General features: G+C 47.6%; 1 protein-coding gene across 1 annotated transcript; it reads right to left on the minus strand.

The window, feature by feature from the left end:
* Nucleotides 1-337: 337 nt before the first annotated feature.
* NR2E1 (nuclear receptor subfamily 2 group E member 1) lies at nucleotides 338-20962 on the minus strand. Its single transcript, XM_037843554.1, has 9 exons — nucleotides 20242-20962; nucleotides 15486-15631; nucleotides 12216-12303; nucleotides 10351-10586; nucleotides 8905-9051; nucleotides 6416-6512; nucleotides 5879-6028; nucleotides 5533-5638; nucleotides 338-652 (listed from the first exon to the last, which is right to left on the minus strand). The coding sequence occupies exons 1-9, from the start codon at nucleotides 20264-20266 to the stop codon at nucleotides 490-492; spliced, it is 1158 nt and encodes a 385-aa protein (XP_037699482.1). The 5' UTR covers nucleotides 20267-20962; the 3' UTR covers nucleotides 338-489.
* Nucleotides 20963-21019: the final 57 nt, after the last annotated feature.

The following is a 21019-nucleotide window of genomic DNA, read 5'->3' on the forward strand; positions in this document are numbered from 1 at the left end:
TTTTTGATAAAATGATTTAAGACCTAACCATTATTTAAAAAATAAATGCTCCAACATAAGATAGTTCTGAAGGCTGCTGTATGATACAGAGCAATGTTTGGTTACCCAACTATATATGCTAAAAGGGGAAAGAAATCACTACTTGTGTTTCAGCTTTTGATGGTTCAGCCCAGTCTTCCAGGTGAGAGGCAGGATGGCATGGCCTGTGGCAGTCCCCGACTCAGACCCCCCCCAGGGCATTACCAGGGAGTTCTCCTACTCAGGTGGTTCTGTGGTCCTCCCTTGCCTTCTGGGCCACCCCACCCTGGTTGAGGCAGCAGGTCATAGCTACTGGAACTATTTTGTGTTGACTGGCTTTTTTTTTTTTTCCTGAAGGCTACACATTCCCAAGTTTATGCTTCCTGAAGGATTGGTTAGTTGAGGCTTGTTCTCCATGGGTAGAAGTTCATCTGATACTGTCCCATCCTGAAAAGGGGATACTTTCAGAAATTAGATATCACTGGATTTGTACATATCTGAAAGCAGTCTTGTAATTGGCACGTTGCCAATGGTTTTTTTGAAAAACACTTCTTCTATGGTTGACGGACTAATAGAACGTAAAGCTGGCAAAAGCAACAGGAGTTTTCCGAAGCGACAGGGTTGAGTGGGATATCTGAAATATGAGGAAGTAAAGTCAGAGTCCATTACTAATGGTAAATAATATATTATACTTGAACACACATCACTTGCAATATAATTGCCTGACTTGTGCCTCTTTAATAACACACCATCCCTGCAACAGAATCCTAGACAGGTGCTATTGTCCCTGTTTTGCAGGTAGAATAATTAAGGCATGGAGAACATAGATGATATTGCCAAAAATCACATGGTGACACTTTCTGCATTAGCAAAGGAGTTGCATTTTGTTTGAAGAAAAAGAAATTTTAAGAAACATGGTACTAATTTTAGGACACATATTAAACTTATGGTTACCAGTCTAGGAAAAAACCATAGTGTTGACAATAAAGCTAGCAATAGAATCCACGTTTTCTAATTCTCAGGATTCCTTTTCAAGGCTATTTCCTTCAAATAAAATGGCTCCATTTTCTAAGCAATTCTCCAAATTATTATTCAGGCATTATACTTAGTCACTCTCAGGAATAATTCCATCCTTATTACACTGAAAATTAAAGACTAAGTTCTGTTGGGTGGCAGGGCAACCCAACTTTCATGTCAATGAAATTGGCATATAATTAAAGATGTGAGAAATTGCTTAACAATTTCCTCTCTTGATGTCCAACATACATCTGTGCTCAGATGGGAAAGTTCAATATTCTGCTGCCTTTGGATGCCTGTAATCCATTCCCTCAGTGTAGTCCTGATACTTCCTCAGCCAATAGCTTGGAATCAGGTATCAATACATTCCACAAGGAGGGTTCGCTTCACTGAAACAAACCCCGGAGCAAACCATTTGTGACTAAGCCAGGTTCAACCCATGGCCGCAAGGTACTAGAAGCTGAGGGATATCAAAATTCCTTCAAAGGAGTTAAGTAGCTGAATACTGTGTTTACTAGCCTGACACTCCATCTTGCAAACTGAGTCCAAGAGAGCAACTTTCAGGCTTGTCTCAGCTTTGGGCTGGAGTCCCTCTCCTCAACCTAATATTGGGCTGATTGTTTGTTCTGAGCCTCTGAGGACCTCCCTTGGCTCTTTCACTATCTATCTTCATGGCTACCCATGAACAAGGACCATGGGAGCATATTTAATAATGCGACATGGAAATGGTGATGCTTATCTACATGTTGGAAAAATGCCTAAATCCCACCACTTGTTCTCCTTGCTGGATGTATCTCCTATGTTCCCTGGTATGTAACTCCAAGACCCATATCTCCCTTGTGCCTTGCCCACACCATCTCCTCAACAGCTGTATACTTCCTGTCACAGGTTCAGGGGGAGGAAAGATAACTCTGCAGTGGGTTAGAGGCTGTGGCTACCCAGACAAGTCCTCCATGTTTGCAGCAGCCATCCAATGTGCAGAAGGTTTCCATGGTGAGAAACCACTATGGGAAATAATTACTTTTGGAAAGGATGGATTTTGGAGAACCCATAGACAATTAACTCTTGACTTTCTGTGAGTAGATTATCCACTCATGTACTTACCCACTTCTTTAATTCTCCAGATTGGAAGGGGCTGGTTAGCCAGTCAAGAATTGAGTGTCTGTTATGTGTGGAGTACTGTACTACCTGGAATCAATGTGTGTATGGGGCAGGGGTGGGGGCGGGCAGACAGTGTTTCTGACTGCTCAGAACTATGGTTTTGAATATCTACACCCCTGACTCATCCATTAGCATTAATAATTAGAAGTTTTCTCTTGGTATACATGATTTGATCACAGATTCATGTATTTGATCTTTAGTTATAACATATGGTTTGAGTGAAATGCTGAATAAATGCTAATTCCTAGCTTTCTCCTTATATCCTAGATACAGAGCTGTAACATACAAGTAGATTGATTTTCATGTTAACTTTTCATTTCGACTTCAGGATTTTATTTTTCTGGACAGAAAAGTACTAGAGGAAAGAGTAGTCACTGATTTGAAGGAGCTAAGAAATAAGGCATGGTCAGTTTTGTCACATGCATGACTCTAGATATTAATATTACATTATAGCTGTACTGATAGCATGAAATAAGAACTCTATTTCAAAGCAGATGTGTTCCTCCCACAAATAATTTCTTTGTTTTGGGGGTGGGTGGGTGGGTGGAGATGCAGCATATTTGCCATTTCTCTAAAATAGTTTTGGTTAGTTTGTGGTTTAATTCTCTCAGGCCACCCTCTGAGCAGCTCCTTCTGACCTGCCAGCCTCCCTCAGACCCCCCCACCCCCAACTCCAGCACCACCTCCCTCCCCACGGCACTTCTACCAGCCCTTTCTAAGAACGGCTCTTGTTGCACCCTGTTTCCCCTTCTGAAACACCTTCTACCATTCAAGAACCAAATCACATGCCATCTCCTCCATCAGTCTTTCCAGATTTCCTCTCTTCCCTCATCCCCTCCACCAGAATTCATCTCTCCCACTTCCTGCTCTGCTTTTCTTCCTTCTATGATCTGAACAGAGTAACATCTCTGCCTACTTCACACAATGATGAGGGGTGGTGTCTTGTTATGTGCAGGGAGCTCTGCACATAGTGAGCACTCGGCAAAGGCCGGACTGAATCAGTAACTGGATCCCACCTTCCTTTCAGTGTTTATACCTTAATTGCATCAAATGTCAAAGGTCAGTTAGGAAATACAAGTGACCTGTTAGTGGAGAAAAAGTGCCTAAATTATGTAATGCACCATCTTATAATTCTGGCCAAATATTAAGTACCTACTATACATATTCTGAAATTCAGTGTAAATTTTATTTTTTAATTCATTTTTATTGAGATATATTCATACCATGCAGTCATACAAAGCATACATTCAATTGTCACAGTACCATTATATAGTTGTGTGTTCATCACCAAAATTAATTTTTGAACATTTTCCTTACCACACACACAAAAATAATAAGAATAAAAATTAAAATGAAAAAGAACAATTAAAGTAAAAAAGAATACTGGGTGTTTTTGTTTTTTTTTTTTTTTCCCCCATTTTTCTACTCATTCATCCATACACTGGACAAAGGGGAGTGTGGTCCATATGGCTTTCCCAATCACATTGTCACCCCTCATAAGCTACATTTTTATACAATCGTCTTCAAGATTCAAGGGTTCTGGGTTGTAGTTTGATAGTTTCAGGTATTTACTGCTAGCTACTCCAATTCATTAGAACCTAAAAAGGGTTGTCTACATTGTGTGTAAGAGTGCCCACCAGAGTGATCTCTCGACTCCTTTCAGAATCTCTCAGCCACTGAAACTTATTTCATTTCCTTTCACATCCCCCTTTTGGTCAATAAGATGTTCTCCGTCCCACGATGCCAGGTCTACATTCCTCCCCTGGGTGTCAGATCCCACGTAGGGGGAAGGGCAGTGATTTCACCTGCCAAGTTGGCTTAGCTAGAGAGAGAGGGCCACATCTGAGCAACAAAGAGGCATTCAGGAGGAGGATCTTAGGCACAATTATAGGGAGGCCTAGCCTCTCCTTTGCAGCAACAGTCGTGCCAAGGGCAAGTCCTGTGGTAGAGGGCTCAGCCTCAATGTAAATTTTAAATTAAAAAACAATGGTACTCCCTGAAACTACCAAACTCCAACCCGTAGCCTTGACTCTTGAAGATGATTGTATAACAATGTCAATTACAAGGGGTGACAGTGTGATTGTGAAAGCCTTGTGGATCACACTCTCTTTATCCAGTGTATGGATGGATGAGTAGATAAATGAGGACAAAAACTAAATGAAAAATAGGGTAGGATGGGGGGGATGATTTGGGTGTTCTGTTTTATTTTTATTTTTTATTCTTATTCTGATTCTTTCTGGTATAAGGAAAATGTTCAAAAATAGATTGGGGTGATGAATGCACAACTATATGATGGTACTGTAAGCAGTTGATTGTACACTCTGGATGATTGTATGGTATGTGAATATATCTTAATAAAACTGAATTTAAAAAAAAACAATGGTACTCTAATTTGGAAAAACATATACACATGAATTGTCACTCAATACAATTTCAGTGATATTCCATAGACAGGGAGCAGTTTATTCATTCAGTTCTCAAAAGAGGATTATAATAGAAATAAGCACATCCTAGCAGAAGTATTTTCACCCCAAATGCATACCTCTGACTTGGGGTTTTCTGACTCTGTAGGTGAGAACTCATTAAAGGCCTCTAAGCATCTGAGGTGATGGAAATGGGCTTGCTTCCTTGGGCTCCCTGTCAAGACCAATCTAGAGAATAAACAATAGCAACTACATTCTAACCTCAGATCTACTTGGTAAGCTAGAGAGATTCCACTGCTCTTTAAAAAGCTTTGCATTTTTCACCTGAAAAAATATGCCCAATGGTTGGCAGGGAGGAGACTGGCTGGGGCCCCCCGCAGCCAAGAGTTTCAATAAATAGCCAAGACAAGCTTCCCCCAGTGGGCCCTGCTTGACCTGAGGTAGCCTGGTAGATAATAGTCACCAGAGCCGAACAGCAAGTACGATGGGTAAAGATGGCTTCTCTGGCAGCTCACTGGTCCTTCTGTTTGAAACTGGAATCTGAAAAAAGGCACTGCCTTTTTAAATGGATGGTTAGACCTTCTCTAATATATCAACCATAGCACTTTGGCCTTCATTTTTGACCTTTCCCATATTTGGGTCCATTCACACAAATGAGTTCAACTATTTTGATGAATCAACTCATCCAACCAAGGCAGCTAGAAAGTGTCTGGAAGTGCTTTCAGTTTGATAATCTAATTTGATTTGTTCCTTTCACCCACCCTGAGAGACAGATGAGGGTAAAGATTCTAAGTTAACTAGCTGACAACAAGATAATTAGTCACAATGTTTGAACTGGCTTATTAGTGCCTGCTCACACATTCACAATGGAAGCAATTTTCTTAAGTACACATTCAAGACAAATGAGGGTCACCTGGTGTGGATGTAGCTGTTGAGAGTTAGCTGAGCCTCATCTTGAAGAGCTGCAATGGCTGCAGCATTCCGGAAACTTCTCAGTTCAGAACCACTGTGTGTAGGAACTAGAAATGAAGACCAGGGAACTGTGATAGGTAGCAGAGAAAATGCAGGAGGGGAAAGATCTCTCTGGAAGTGGATGGCCAGCCAGGAGAACAAGAAGCTCCCCAGGACTATGGAAGAGGGAGCCAGACTAACAGTGTCTGCTCTCTTGAATACCAAGAGCCAGTGTGGACTTTAAGATGGCTGGATGAGTGAAGTAGCCAAACTGTGGAAGAAGAGGCAGGGGGGTTGGGTCTGCTTACCAGCTTTGAAAGTGACGATGCATTTTAGACAGGCAAATTCAGTAGCATCTAATCGGAGTTGTCTAAATCGAGCCACCACCTCTTGCAAAGCCTGTATTTCAGATATGATCTTGTTCAGCTTCTGGGAATCAGTGTTGTCACCATTCATGCCTGGAATGAAAATATGGAATAAATGCTCTAATATGAAGGCATTTTCATGATTTAATATTGATTTTTGACAAAATCCTGCATATCAACATCTATTCAATTGTCATTCTAAGATATCTGATTCCATGAAAACTGGCTATACTGTATGAAAGTTAATATAAAATCTTCTCTTGGATGATAACAAACACAGTAATTTGCATTTAAATAACAATGCAAGCAGTCATGAATACAACAAAACAACATTATTTGCATTTAAATATAGATTTATAAATGACAGGTATACTCTATTGTTCAGCAGGAATTTGTTATTCTTTACATGTTGTTCTTTTTTCAGTGATGTATTTTTATGGTAATTTCTACAACAAAGTCATTAAATTGTGCAATTCTTACCAGATACAGCCAGTAGCGTGTTAGCATCAACCGGAATGGCCCATTGTGCTATTCCTAGAACAAACAGTTCTCTCCAAGCATCTTCCAAAAGCATCAGCTGTCGTACAATAGATGTATAATATAATATAGTGTGTAATTTATAAATTTATAAACAATTTCAATATGTAAATTTCTATTATTTTAAAAAGTGTTTTAAATGCCTGTCTTGGTAAATTTTTTTTGAATATTCTAGCTTTCCCTTTATCTTTTTGAAAAGGTGCCTATAGATAAGCACATGCATTTGACAGTCAGCCATTCCAATTCCCCAAAGTTTGCTCTCCTCAGGAAAGGGTTTACCCCTCTTGTCTTTGCATCCACTCATTACTGACTGACTAGAAACTTCTCCCGAGAACCAGGTTCTAAAAAGTGCCCCCAGCAGCTCAGCAGACCAATCCCCCTCAGAAAAAAATGCTGATGTTATCAAGGGTGAGGATTCCTGACTAAGAGGACAGATCTGGGCCCCCATCTTCCTGGAGGGCTGAGGGGAGCTGGGCTGGGAGAAAGGCGGGCGGGGAGGGAGAGAGAGAGGTGTATCACTAATTCCCAAGAGGCATGAAGGGAAATCAGGGTGTAATTATGTTAATGGGGTTTTGCTGAGTTTACCTCATCTCACTGCCTGATTTTTCTGAGAATCATAAGTGGACAGCATCAAGGTGCTTGTCATTTTCATTCTAATAAAATGTGCTACTGAATATTTAAAATGAAAATCTGTCTCCTTTTCCAAATTAATAGACTGGATCCCACTCCACTGCAGTTTGCTTGTTGTTGAATGGGTTCTATCAAAAGCTAAGTGGTAAGCAGTAAGTAAATCTGTTTGGATTAAAGAGTCTACAAATACTTGTTTTGAGAAAAAAATAGCAACTTACACACACACACACACACACACACATAGAGAGCAAGCAGTTAGAGCCAACAAGTAAGCAAGTAAGCCCAGTCAAATATAGTACTGGACCACCTTGAAAAATCTCCATTAAAAAAAAAAAATCCCCCCAAATCAGCCAATTCTGGAAGACTTATGTGAAAAGATTTCCTTTTTGGGAGCTAAGATCTGAACTGTGAAGTCCTGTAACCAAAATTACAATTAAACCCAAAGGCTTACTTTTCAAAATGCTTTATTTTTAGTTTTGTGGCATCAAGTACAGGAAACAAGTATTTAAAAATTCAAGGTAAAAAATTATCTATCTCTGGCCATCTGTAAAAGTGCAGGGCATGAAAAAAAGAGCATCCAAAGCCAGAAGATTAAATGTTTTTAGCACATTGCCAGATCTCTCTGTAGGAAATGTACTTCATATTAAGGAGCACTATTATCCCTTAATTAAGTATGAAATGAATTAAAGAAATAAACCCGTGCATTTAGAGCTACTTATTAGGCTTTTGTAGAATTTGTCATTAATTTCTGTGAAGGCACGGATAACAGCCAGTGGTTGCGAACACTTCATTTTCTTTTTCTCCTTTAAGGTTAGAAAAATACTGGCAGGGGCCATTTCCGACATTTCTAACAACAGAATTTCTGGGGTTGGGGACTATGCAATTTTTAGAAACAGCACATATTTTTCTTTCCTCAGAATGTCATTTATGACCAGAGAATTATGAAAAATGCCTAGGTGTTTACAAAATCTTTCAAAGCACTTAAAGAATCCAGTAAGTCCTAGTGTGTAGGGGGTGTCAAGGCACTCTTTGATCCTACCAGTGGATAAATTAGTGGCCAAACTATATCACAATGGAGAATATAAAACTGTGAACATATACAAACAAAATAATGAGAATAGTTCCAAAAATCTCATAGAAGAATACTCTCATCACCTTATATTTCTCTCAGTTCCAATGTTCTTCAGAAAATATTGTTTTATCAACAATTTTAAAATCCATTAATGTAATTTTATCTGAGATTAAGTTTGTTTCATAAAGGAGCATGATTTATACAACTTACCCTCAACTATTTTAGATAGATAGATGTAAATAGATAGATAAATGGATACACAGAATAATGAAGGAAATGTGGCAAAACATTAAAACTGGTGGAGCTCGGTACCAGGGGTGAGGGTATGGTAGAGTTCTCTGTGTGGGTTTTGTATCATTTTTGCAACTGCCCTGTAAGTTTGAAATTATTTCAAAATAAAAATTTTAAGAAAAAAAATGTGATGGTTCAACTAAACTTTAAAAAAAAGATAATGTTCTTTTGTTTTTTTTTTCTTCTTTTTATAGACCAGATCCAACTTTCCTGAAACGCATAATTGCATTTCATACTAAGGATTCTATAGCTATATATTTTGAACCCATACAAAGTAGCTAGTAAAATAAATAGTTTCCTCATTACTGTTAAGAACTGCTGCTTGGCATTGGGACTTTATCCAGGGCATCTTTATAAGGCTGACTACTGTTGCTTTTTTCCCCCCACTTCCCAGCACCACTCTCCACCCCACCAAGACTCAGTGCCCTCTTGTTGGTACCTGATCTTGCAAAGACAGCGTGGAGAAAGCTGGCACACTCTTGGCCCACTTGATACTCATAAAGAGAAGCCTGGCAGCTGATTCACACACAGACTCTGTGGCCACCTCATACAGATACATTGGGGTCCCGTTCACTTCATGGGGGTACTGGGAGGGGAAGAAAGAAAGATACCTGAAAGTGGGGGAAACCACAGCTTTGCAAGAAAAGCCAACCTTTCAATTTTCTAATTATAAGAGGGAAGGAAATAAAATAGAATTTGGATGTTCTGCTTAAATGTGCAGATACCGTTAAGTGGGAAAAGACCAAATATCTGAATCTCGATAGTTTGGGAAATAGTAATTGTTGGGAGAGGCTCATTTCCACTCTTTGGGAGCCTGTGCCTTCCAGAGGGGCCTCTGGTTTTTCTGTCCCCTGCAGCAAATTTTCCTTGGGCTGAGCCAAGTGCCAGGCCTGGCTCCCAATTTAGACAGGAGCTGCTTGTATTTGTGTAAATAAAAATAGATGTGAAAAAAGTATAAATTAATAGGCATCCCAAACACAAATATGCATATGAGTATTTTTAGAAAGGATTAGTATATTATGGAAATATTTCAATTAGACATCTTAATCATTCACAGAGCATTCCCATTCATAACTGACAACATATTCATAACACTACTTTCCTGAGCTTATTATACACATCAAGGGTAAGAAAGCAATATTAAATATTGTGCTTGTGCATGTGCCCAGGTGTTTGGCTTCCCTGCAGTGTGGGCTGCAGCTGGCCCTCCTCTGGGAGAGATCCTGGGCCCTTCTGGGCCTGGAGCAGGGGCCTTGGGTAGGTGCCAGCTGGAGGCTGGAGGGCAGTCCCTAGGTGGCAGCCTTTCCAGGTGGTTCTGGCCGTGGCCCTGCTACTAAGGGCTCAGTCCTTGTGTAAATCCACCTGCCTCAGAAGGGAGTGAGGGTTGAGTGGAAATCAAGCCAGGTCCTTCAAACTGTCTAACAGTGTGAGCTCCACATTCCTCTCCAGGGACCCACAGCTTTGCACAAGATAATAGATGCCTGCAGTCTGCACCTCGGGGGTGCCTGCCCACCAGCTGTGGTCAGCTCCTTTTTTCTAAAAACAAATACAGGAATACCTATGATTGCCCTCTCCACCCGCCACAGCATTACTGGGAGGGTGTTTCCTAAGGGTGCAGGTTCCTGAAACAGAATCTCTGGGGGCTGGGCCTGGGAGTCCACATTTTTAGCCAGCTAAGCGGGTGACTCTACTGCACACTAATGTTCAAGCACCCCTGGCTCAACAGCTTTGGAAGGGAAGAGCAGGAGGCCTAGAAACCCCTGCAGACTCTGACGCAGCGGGAACACTCGGCAAGGCCCCTCTATCTTTAGTCTGACCCCATTCCAGCTCGGAGGAAATGGACATGCCCGGCACGAGTCCCTTTGGGCCCAGCAGGGCCACTGACCTTGGGCGTGGGCTGAGCCAGGCTCACGAGGGTCTGCCGCTCGGGGGTCGCAGACACTGCTGCCAGCTCCAGGCCGTGAGGCTCCAGCTGTGTGACCGCGGTGAAGAAGGCCGGCGCGGGCAGCGTGGCCGAGGGGAAGTGCGTGGCCGCCCCGTTCTCCTCCTTGTGCCCGCGGAAGTAGAGGGCCACTTGTTTGCGGATCGTCGACGTCCGAGGCCCCCGTTCGTGCTGCACGGCTGTAGAGACAGAGGCACGGACGGACGCGCGTCCGAGATCAGAAGCACGTGGTGACCCTTAGTCGCTGCTGCGCTCCCGGGACCGAAGCCAGGTCTGGGCAGGTACGGTCTCCCAGGAGGTGAAGAGAGGGAGGTCCCGGGATGTGAGGGTGGAAGGCGCTCTGAATCGTCTAACCCCTACTTTGGATGGAGGGAGCTGAGGCCTAGAAAAGGAGCCGGGACCCAAGGTCCCACCATAATGGTTGAGCCGGACGCAAGACTAGGTGTGTTCTCCATCCATTCAGGGCTCCTCTCCACCCCGGGGCGTGGCAGGAGTGGGGGTGGAGGGCGCAGAGATGTTGCACGAAAACCAGAAATCTTCTGGGCAAGAATAGCCCAGTATCTCTGGATTCTTGTACTGGGTTCAGCAGCTCCTATATCCTCGTTACCATCAAAGGGAAAAGGAAGCGTTGAGCACAGCCAGGTCCAAAGTCTCTGCGCAGACTTTTCCCGCTCAGCCCAAGGATGACCCTTCTCTCTTGCCCTGGCGGAAATGGCTTTTGGCCTCCGAGGGCCCTAGTGAAACAGGACCCAATCATCCGGGGACTCTGGGACGAGGGAGAGCCCGCCTCGGAGTGTGCCGGAGGAAGGCAGGGGAGATGTGACAATTACCCACCAACAGTTTAAACAAACAAATTAATTCAGAGCAGTCTTCCGCCCGCCGAGCTTGACAACTTGTCAATACACAAGTTCAACAGGCTGGATGCTCCCTCCTGCTTCCTGCGCCGCAGAGGAACGAGCTCTCCCCTTAGGCGCCGAAGTCGGTGGTGTTAGTCGACCCCGGCTCCCGCCAGGGCCAAGCTCGCTCTGCACCCCCGACCCGAGGCCCCATTCCGCGCAACTAGCCCATTACCCGGGACTCCCTGCCCCACTGGGCGCCCTCGCCAGGCCACGAGGGGGGACACAGTTTGGACTGCCCTGTCTGCCTAGGGAGCAGTTTAAGGGCCTCTGGGAGCTGGGTGTCTGAAGCCCCTATACAAGCGTCACCCTGCTTCCCAAGCTCCTTTTCTCTTCTTTCTGTAGAACCTAGAGAAGCCTAAGCCCTGGAAAAGCCCAGATCAGCACAAACACCGAACTGATTTTGGCATCTTGATAAATTTGCAATCAAGAGCTCGAAATTCCACGTTTTACAGACTGCACCCTCTCATCTCCTACCCCATCGTGTCCTGGCTCCCACTATCCCCTCCCTGGGAGACTGACAAGATTTGGAGATGCCAGGGGAGTCTAACAGGCTTAGGGGCGACTGTGAAGGGCTGCAAGGAGAGGCAACAAGAAGGGTTAGGGCGCGGGCAGGAAATACAGCTTCCACAACGCAGTGGAGTAGGGGCTCCGGGAGCGCTGCCTTCGCGGGGTGGCTGTGGGGCGCACATGTGAGCAGTGGCCTTGCCGTGGGGAGTTCAAGGTAGTCGGAAGAGGGTTCATGTAAAAAGACGGGAAGGATATGACTGAAAGCCCGAGGCCAATTCCCAGCATCTGGAAAGAAGTGCTTGGGAGATGATTTACATGCATAAGAGTACCATGTATTTTCTGTACATATAATTTACTTACTACTCAATCAGCATTAGAAGAATAAAGAGAAGTACTGATTACCGTCTTTGTTCATGTTGACTTCCAAACACTTCTTCAGACGACACGCCCTGCATTGGTTTCTGTGCGTCTTATCCACGGGGCAGCCTCCCTGGAACAGAGAGGAGGCGGTCAGCAGCCCCCAAGTGCTTAGGGCCGGGGCCAGGAAGCCCGCGCCGCGCGGGGTCGTGCGAAACCGCGCGGAGGCAGGACCCCGCCGGGCAGCAGATCCCGGAGCGGCGAGCCTGGGCCCGCGACATGCGAGCGGCCAGCTAGGGAAGGGGCTGGGACCGCCGGACTACTTGAAGAAGGCCAGTCCACGCACTGCGAAAGCGGACACGGAAAAAAGTCCTTCTCCAAGCAGGTGAACATGGAAGCGCCGGTTTGCCGGCCCCTGCAGGGCTGGGCGGAGAAGCTCTCGAGGGGAACTTCCGCCGGCAGCCGAAGTGGTAGAGCGGGGCTGGGACTTTTCAGGACCGAAGACAGCGACCTGGCCTCCGAGGAGGAGGCCTCTGAGCTCGATTGGGACCAGGTTTGCCTGTCTGGATCGCGCTCCTGTCCCGGTACCCACCCACTCCCCTTCTGCCAACTTTTCTTTCCTCTTTCAGGTCTTGAGTCTACCTGCTTCTGTCACTTTCTTGGTGAGCTCACTTATCTGTCACGTTTCCTCCCATTTATCCTTCACTCCCTTGTTCTCTCACTTTTGTTCCAAGCCCTTGTACTTGAAGCCATTCTTATAACCAGCATATTGAGAGTTGTCTTAAAGACTAGCCTCTGCCTGGATTGATTTGGAAACACGGACGTTCCCGGAAGGTGAAGTAGAAGCCAGGGTGGTTAGGAGGGCAAGGCCTACAGAAGTAGAGGATGGGGAGGAAAGAATCCAAGGCTGGGCAAAATCTAGAAATGCCCATTCAACAAATGTGACCACAAAGATAATGTGATGACCCAGTGAGAATATGCACTGAAACTATCGACAGGATAGCTGGGGGAAAAAAAAGGAAAGAAAGGTAACCATTGCCTTAGAAATATTTATCTAAGATGCATAAGAAAGGAAATAGTTTATGTAATGCCATTTTTTCTGGAAAGATATTAGCTGTTTTAAAGAGGAAATTTACAGAAATAATTTGTTGGGTGCCATTACTGAAGAAACACACACTGATATGTAAAAAGTGATATATACATGTGCATTTTGTACACAGGAAATACATATATAAGTTGCTGCTGTTACAGTTGCACTGGGAAGAAAGATAATAAAATAAATTTATTCTATTTTGCTTGGTAGCCTCAAAAATTCACATGCACTAAAGTTGGGTAAGTTCATTATCTTTCTTTAAAATATCCCTTAGGGGAAAAAATTACATGCAAGGATGCACAATTTTATGAGACCATGCCCCTCCAGTTTAAAGATGTGTTGATTTATTTACAATAAAGGTGGGGCAGAGGTTCATAGCAACTTTTGAATGTCATTATGTTAATAATACATTAGAATATTACTTAACTAATCTTAAAATAAAAGAGAGAAAACAAATAATTTTTGGTCCCTACATGAATTCTTCAGCACATCTTCACTGGCCAGTATAACTCGTCGTAAAGAGATTTGAAGAGCTGTTATTATTAAATGTAACCATAGGTCTATCCCCAAATGGTGTCTTCTCAGTATTCTGATATACATGCTAACTCAGAATGGAAGTCCTCATTAGTTAAGTGTGTCTTCAAATCAGATCAAATGTATATACATATGTGGAACCTGAGAAAAGGATGAATGCCTCACCTAGGCCCATTTATTATTTCTGCAAGGAGAGAAACAGGCCTGATAAGTCAATTATCAAGCCTTTACAACTACTTGGACCAACATCAATAGGTAGGACTGATAGCCATCCCTTTTTAAAACATCAAGCATAACATCTGAGATTTTGATTCTCCTTTTCTGGGGACTCTGAGAAAGATAATTTAGTAGAAGCCTGCTCAAACATGATGACCCACAGTAAGCTCACATCCCCATGGAGCTACAGTCCTGTGTGTGTAGGATGTGTGTAGGACGGTGTGTCCAGATGGGGAAGGTAGACACTGAAACAGAACTGTGGACCTAGTTAAACAGGTAGAGGGGGTGGACAGCTCAAAATAGTTCATCCAAGTGTAAATACCTTATGGTTTTGTTGTTAATCCACCTCTATCAGGGAGTGATGTGAGCAGTCATAGCTTTAGAAAAAGATATCAAAATAATTCACTAGTACCAGACAGTGTGTATGTTCATTCTATCTATCTATCTATCTATCTATCTATCTATCTATCTATCTATCTATCTATCAATTAGTGGAAGCGTTTTACCATTTGTTACGAAAAGACCACTCCTAACTAATGCACTCTCTGGGATCTTCTTGGGAGTAATGGGGAAGGCCTCTGTGCTGAGGGTCTGTGTCCCTGTGGAGAGGGCAAAGTGTGGGACCAGAAGGTTGGTCTCCTGTTGTGAAGTAAGCCTAAGACTGAGTTGGAGTCTGAGTCAGGGAATTCTGCTCGCTCTTTCTGGAACCTTTGGCTCACACTCAGTGCTGACTCTCTTCTCTTTGAGGCAGTTCTGCCTGCTCAAGACCAAAATGCAACCAGGAAAATCTTCCAAGCACAGCAGGAGGAAGGAGATATGGGAACCTTGGGAAGGGCCCCAGTTGCACCTTCCTTGGAAACTTCTCTTCTTGCTCACCCTGACCTTTTCTGACAAGGCCCAGCTAAGGCCTCATAGGTGCTGAAGCCCTCCTGCCCATTTCCCGACCAGCGCTGCTTATCCCGAGTTGAAAGGCATAGTCCCTCACTGCTGGGTCTCAGATAAGGTGGCAGTGACCTTGATTCAGATGCCCATAGCTTTTACTTCTGCCATCCCATGTAATGATCAGGGGACTGGGCTTGGGTGCTGCCAGGAACAGGGGTGGGGAGGCAAAGTAACAGCCTCTTCTCCTGCTTATTACCTGTGGTTTAGACCCTAAAGCTCCTTAGGCCCCTTTGGCAGGCTTTTTATCCTCTAGATGTGGGTTTTACCTGGTGTCAAAAACTGCCAGAGATTTAAAAAGAGGGTGTAGGTAGGCCCTGGGATTTTAGACTTCCTCCTGCAAATTCCACTGTCCTCCCTTACCTCTAGTTGCCCTTCCCAAGCACAAGGGCCTCTGAGAGTTGAGGCAGGGAGGAAAGCAGAAGAAACATGACGTCAGGGCATCAACGTGGAAACTCAAAGGAGACCTTGGCACAAACAAAGGGGAGGAGGCGGCAGAGGGGAGCCTGGCAGTGCTGCTCTGGCTAAGGTACCTGGTTTCCAGATTTGCAGACATACGTCCTATTCCTTCGGATACTCCGTTTGAAAAACCCCGAGCAGCCGTCGCAGGCGTAGACCCCGTAGTGTTTCCCGGAGCTGCGGTCGCCACACACTTTACAGGGGATATCTAAAATGCGGCCTGAAATCGCAGGAAAGAGGAAAGGGGGTAAGCGAGGAGAGAGAGGAGGACGGAGAAGATGGAGGCAAGGGGAGAGGGAGAGAGAGATGCTAAGCAATCTGACCTCTGAAAGGATTACCACCGAAGCTGCGGTAAAAGCAAATAATGAAGTGATTTTATAGCCAAACTTTTTTTCCTTGAGCAAGTGTCAGTTTCCTACAATGAGCATTATTCATGCACCGCTACATGTATTTGGGTCTCCTATAATCGCCGAGACCCATTTTGGAATAAAAGATTACAGCAGGCCCGGGCGGCAGCACGGCCCGCCGCTGCCTTTCTGCTCAGCGGAAAGTTGGGCCGATTCCCTCCCCGCTCTTGCTTTTAGCAGGGAAAGTTGTTAGTGGGCGTGCGAGGAGACAAACTTGAAATGTAAAAGGGAAAAGAAGAAAAACAAACACGGCTGGAACCAGGGATGGCAGCTGGAAGGCAATCGAGTCTTCTCTGAGCTCTGCCGGCGGTTCTTATTATTGGGATTATTATTGTAATGCTAATACTTGGATTATTAATGATAATAAGGGTAGCGGTAATTGCCCAACTTTCGCTTTACCTATTTAAAAGTAAATGTTTAATGGATCGTTTTTGAGAAATTATTTCTTTTAGAAAGAAATTCTTTTCTCCCCAAAGTAACTAGCACTGGGCTAGGCCAGAGAGGACAGCGAAACAAGCGTGCCGATTCCCTGGCAGGTTAGCGTGGGACAGCGTCCCCCATTCCCCCACTTCCTAACTTCTTTCTCCTTTAAAAGACCTGCTTCCTCACACTAGGGCCTGCGTTTTATTGAAAAAATCGTCCACACTGCCTCTTTCCTGTTTTCTACGCCGCTGCCAGAGGCCGATTTTTAAGGATCTGATTTTTCTAGGCTGCCCGCCACCCCAATCCCCACTGGCCCCGGCAGCAGACGCCCGGCTTGAGAGAACTTTCTTTGGAGTCTCTTCAAGTCCGTGAGCCTTGGGTGGCCGCGAACTCCGGAGGAGTTTTCAAGGGGTGGGGAGGGGAAATTCGAAAGAGAGGGAATTACTGTTCTCTAAGACTCAGCACTCCAACAAGTGTCTGGTGCAGTTTATAAGGATTTAGGAATCCTTCCTCCTGCAAACAAAGGAGGGCATTAAATTGTTAAAGTGATTTCTTTTCCGTCGCAACCCATCCGATGGCCTCCCAGTCTGGGCCCCGCAGGCCGCGGGCCTCGATGAAAGTCGACAGCTGCCCTCTAGAGCGCAGCGTGCGGGACCGCGATTCGGTCCGGATGGGGAGGAGGCAGGGGTGAGAACCATCCGGCGCAAGGAGGGGGTAAGACGAAGGCGCCGGGGGGGGGGGGGGGAGGGCCCGGGAGGCGCCCAAGGTGGAAAAGTGCTCCTGAATTCCCAGGCATTAGGGCGGGCGCGCACCCCGGGCAGCGGCCACGTTCGCGCAGCTCAGGTCTTTGGGGGGCGGTGGGGGTAGGAGGAGAGGAAGCCGGCGGCGAGGGGCGGGAGAGTCGGTAACCATCAGGCTTGCTCGGGTAATTACAACCCCGCCGCGGCACCTGCCTATAGAGCCACCAGTGACCCGTCAAAAAGAGTAGCATGGGAATTCGGACCGCGACAAAGGCTGCGGGGAGGCGCGCAGCGCGGCGGCCACCGCCTGGGCAGCCCCTCTCCCGCAGGGCGGGGGTGTGTGTGTGTGCTGTGGGGAGGCAGGGCTTGAGAGAAACCGACGAGGCCGCGGCGGGTCCTGTCCCCCACCCCCTTGGGCCTATCTCCGCTGCCTAGGAGCCAGGGCGAGCTCTGCTGCGCCGCGCTCTTTCTGGAAGCGGTGAACTTAGTTTTCATGTGTTGCTGCCATCCTTATCTGCGTAATACCAAATCTGGGGCCTGACAATACTGTCGTCCCCAGCTGTCTTCCTCCTCCCTGTGGCTATTGTGATGAAGAGAAGATGAGCGCACGGGAAGAGTAGTGGTGGAGTCCTTCGCCCCGCTTTTCACCCGGACAGAGGCCAGGGACACACACCTCTGGAGGACTCTGGTGGTGGTCGCAGGAGGATCAGCAGGGGGTGGGTGACCCTCCTCGGGCTTCCCAGGCCTGGCTCCTCGATGGTCGTCCCCGTGTCCGCGGTGGCTGTGGTTGGCCCTGCCTTTGCCCAGACCTCGGAGCCGCGGCTTGCGGGCAGCTCAGAGACAAGCAACCGGGTTGGGGCGGGGCCCAGGAGGGAGGGACGCGCAAATGCCGGGGCATGGCCGGCTGCGCCTCAGACTCCACCAGCAGCCACGTTAAGGTGACTTGGGGTCACGAGACAAGTTGGTTGACCTCGTTGCAAATCTCCTCTCATTTAGCAAGGCGACGTGAGGCGAGCGGGAGTTTGCTGAGGCTGGAAAACCGTTCTTAACTTCCCGCGCCAGGAGGTCCCCTCAGGGCTTTTTGTGTGGTATAATTGCCTAAAGATATATGGCAGCTTCGATTACTGTAATTACCATCAGAGGCTGTTGAAAGAAGTTAGTCTGGGCTGCAGGGGTGACTGGCCCGGGGCTTGTTACCACCCAGGAAGGGCTCCGGGGTGACAATGCTTTGCTCTCCAGCCCCGTGAAGCCCAGCGAGGCCCGGGCCGCAGACTTCGGCGCCCGGCTGTCCCGGTTCCGACCGGCCGCGCGCTCTCCTCTTTGCAGCGCCGGGTCCGAGGGCCGAGCGTTTCGGGTCCTGCTGCCGCCAGGGTTCTAGGAGCCTAGATGTCGCGGCACGGCCGGCTGGGGCCGCTGTCTTGAGGGCCGGAGAGACCTGGGAGGCGACGTCCGGACCTGCCCTGTGCCTGGATGCTTCCATAGATGAACTCAGGCTCTTGGGAAACTGGAAAGTTCCAACTTCCGCTTGATGTGCGCTATGCCTTTTCTCCTCAAAGTCCGGCGGGTCCGCCTGGGTCCTGGTCCACTGCGTGCGGGTGGCCCCCAGCTAGCCAAGCTTCGTGGTCACCCTTTCCTTCGCCTCCGAGGTCCCACATTCAAGCCCCTCGGCGGCTCTGCACTCCAAGAGAGCGAAAGTGTCCGAGGTTCCTTACTTCCAGGGGAGGAGGTGAGGGCCTGCCCCAGTCCGAGTGAGTAAGCAGCCTGCAGAGGCCCATGGGCTTTGGTTTTTGCAATGGAGGCTCAGAATGCGACGAGAAAAGCCTCCTTCTGCCCCTCCCAGGAAGGACGCTCAGACCCGGGAACATGGGCGATAAAAAGCGAGCTGGCTTCGCTTCCCGAAGATTCGAACCGCGAAGGCCAAGATAGGCCCGAGGCTAGCTGGAAACGCTAGCCGGCCCTCTGCAAGGGCCGCTCTGCATTCAGGCAGCGGCGAAGGTTCCTTCTCTCTACCTTTGCCCTAGTTCTAAGCATTTCTCCTCTTCTCTTCTTATGTTCACTTTGCTCTAATTTTTTAAACAGCAGCACCGAAACCAAACCAAACAAAATGAAAACACAATCAACATCTTTGCGGGGGCGGATGGGGGGATTGCATCCCAGCGTGACTTCATATCAGTCCTCAAAAGTATCTCAGACTCTCCTAACTTTCAAAGACCCAGGACAATGAGAGCCAGTTAAGGGAGGGGGAGGAGGGAGCCCATAGCGCCAAAAATGCTACAGGCGAAAATAACAAGGGCAGCAGGAGACCTCCTGCATGTGGGGATCGCGGCCACTGCCGTTCCCAGTCTTGGACCCTGGAAATGGCAGTACCCGACCGCCGGAAGGCGGGAACTAAAATGCCCCTGAGAAGTCCGAGCGTTCCAGCGGCGCCCTCCAGGGCCGGCTCCGGCCTGCACACTCGCGAGTTCCGCAGGCACCGTCCACGCAAATGCCCTCGCCCGCACACAGAGTCCTGCACTCGGGCCTCTGGGTGTGGTTAGAGGTCAGCCGCAGGTTGGCGTCCCTTAGGAAAGCCACCAGCTAAGGAAGTTTGAGGAAGGAGCGAAGCCCGCGAAGGGAACAGGCCGCGCATTCCCGCCTCTGCCGAGCTCCGGCTGGGAAAGTCCTTGGGATTAGGAATTTGGTCTTCTCTTTGCCAGAGCTATTCGCCGTACTTTAAATTCCCCAGTTATGACCTACGCGGATTTAGGATTAAAGAAAATGTGACTTTTAAATTGTTTCTGCTTCTCGGTTTGCAGGATTATTTGAAACAGCTAGAAACGAGGTGCAAAGCATTCCATTCAAAATCCGCTTTGCGCAGAGTTGCTTTTGCGCGCTGGAGCTAGGAGTTTTGAGATAGTGTATTATTGTGCTGCCGCCTGGAGCTGCGGCCCAGTTCCCACCCCCGCTGCACCGCCCCCCCCCCCCAACCCCCAGCACCTGGAACCTAAGTAGGGGAAGCACGCCACACTGGTGGGCTGCGTAGGTCACAACCTTCCCAGCATACCAGAAAGGGGGAAATCAAGCAATTCAGAAGCAACGAAATTACTCTCCCCTCAACAAGAAACGCTCCGACTCGCGGTCTGCAAGGAGCTGGGCTAACGCACACACGCCCGCTGGGGTCCCTCGGATCCGCAGCGCCCGGGACGACACCTCCCCGGCCTTCCCTCCCGCTAGCCCCAGACAGCGCTCCTGGGCCCCGCAGCGTCCCGAGAGGTACCCACTTGTTGATCCGGCCGGCTTGCTCATGCTTACGGTCCCGGGGCGGAGCGGTTGGTGGGCGCTGCCCGCGTCCCTCCCGGCAGCGTCCGCCTCACCGCCCGGCGCCGCTGCTCTCCAGCCGCACTCCAGCCTGCGAGGCTCCACGGCCGGACAGGTGGGTAACGGTCGCGCGCTGCGCTGCTCCCTGGGCGCTCAGAATTCGTTCCACCGTGGAAATTTAAGCATCCTTGAGTTTCTTCCCGGCTCTTGCAAAACTGCGGCTGCTAGGAATGTTGCTTGATACAGACACACGCGTGGACAGACAGATGGAAAGATGGACAGGGAAACAGCAAAAAGAGAGGACAGCACGAGAGGAGTATTGAAAGACAGAGATGAAGACACGAAAATGGTCTTCCTATGGGGCAAAAAGGGCGAAATCCCCCTTTCTCCCCATTCCTGTCTCTCAGTCTTCAAGCTCTCCCTCTACACAGGCATGCAGAACGTGGGCAGATCTCTACAGACCGCCGATCTTCTAATGAAAGGAGGAAAACACACAACCGCAGTCTGAGAGGCAGATGGATTCCCGCGGCCAGAGCGCGAGAACGGAGTGGGAAAACTAGAAGGCGAGGAAGTCTTCCGAGGGAAGAGGCGACGAGGTCCGGGTTTCCGGGGAAAGCCGCGCACGCAGCGGCAAAGGGTCCCCGAAGTTCATTACCCCGTGACTTTGTGCCTGCCGCTGCGGGCTGGGTCCCCTGTAATATCTCCAGAAGCGCTCTGACAGGCAGCCGTGGGGAGGGGAAT

The sequence above is a fragment of the Choloepus didactylus genome, chromosome 7 (genome assembly GCF_015220235.1).
Source record: "Choloepus didactylus isolate mChoDid1 chromosome 7, mChoDid1.pri, whole genome shotgun sequence".
Taxonomy (NCBI): domain Eukaryota; kingdom Metazoa; phylum Chordata; class Mammalia; order Pilosa; family Megalonychidae; genus Choloepus; species Choloepus didactylus.

Bases quoted from the DNA above. Each gene is read 5' to 3' on its own strand.
- NR2E1 (XM_037843554.1), bottom strand. From the start codon at position 20,266: ATGAGCAAGCCGGCCGGATCAACAA. The intron at 12,304-15,485 runs GTACCTTAGCCA...TCTCTGTTCCAG, and splicing joins TCTGCAAATCTGGAAACCAG to GGAGGCTGCCCCGTGGATAA. The intron at 653-5,532 runs GTGACCCTCATT...CTCATATTTCAG, and splicing joins AACAGCTACATCCACACCAG to ATATCCCACTCAACCCTGTC.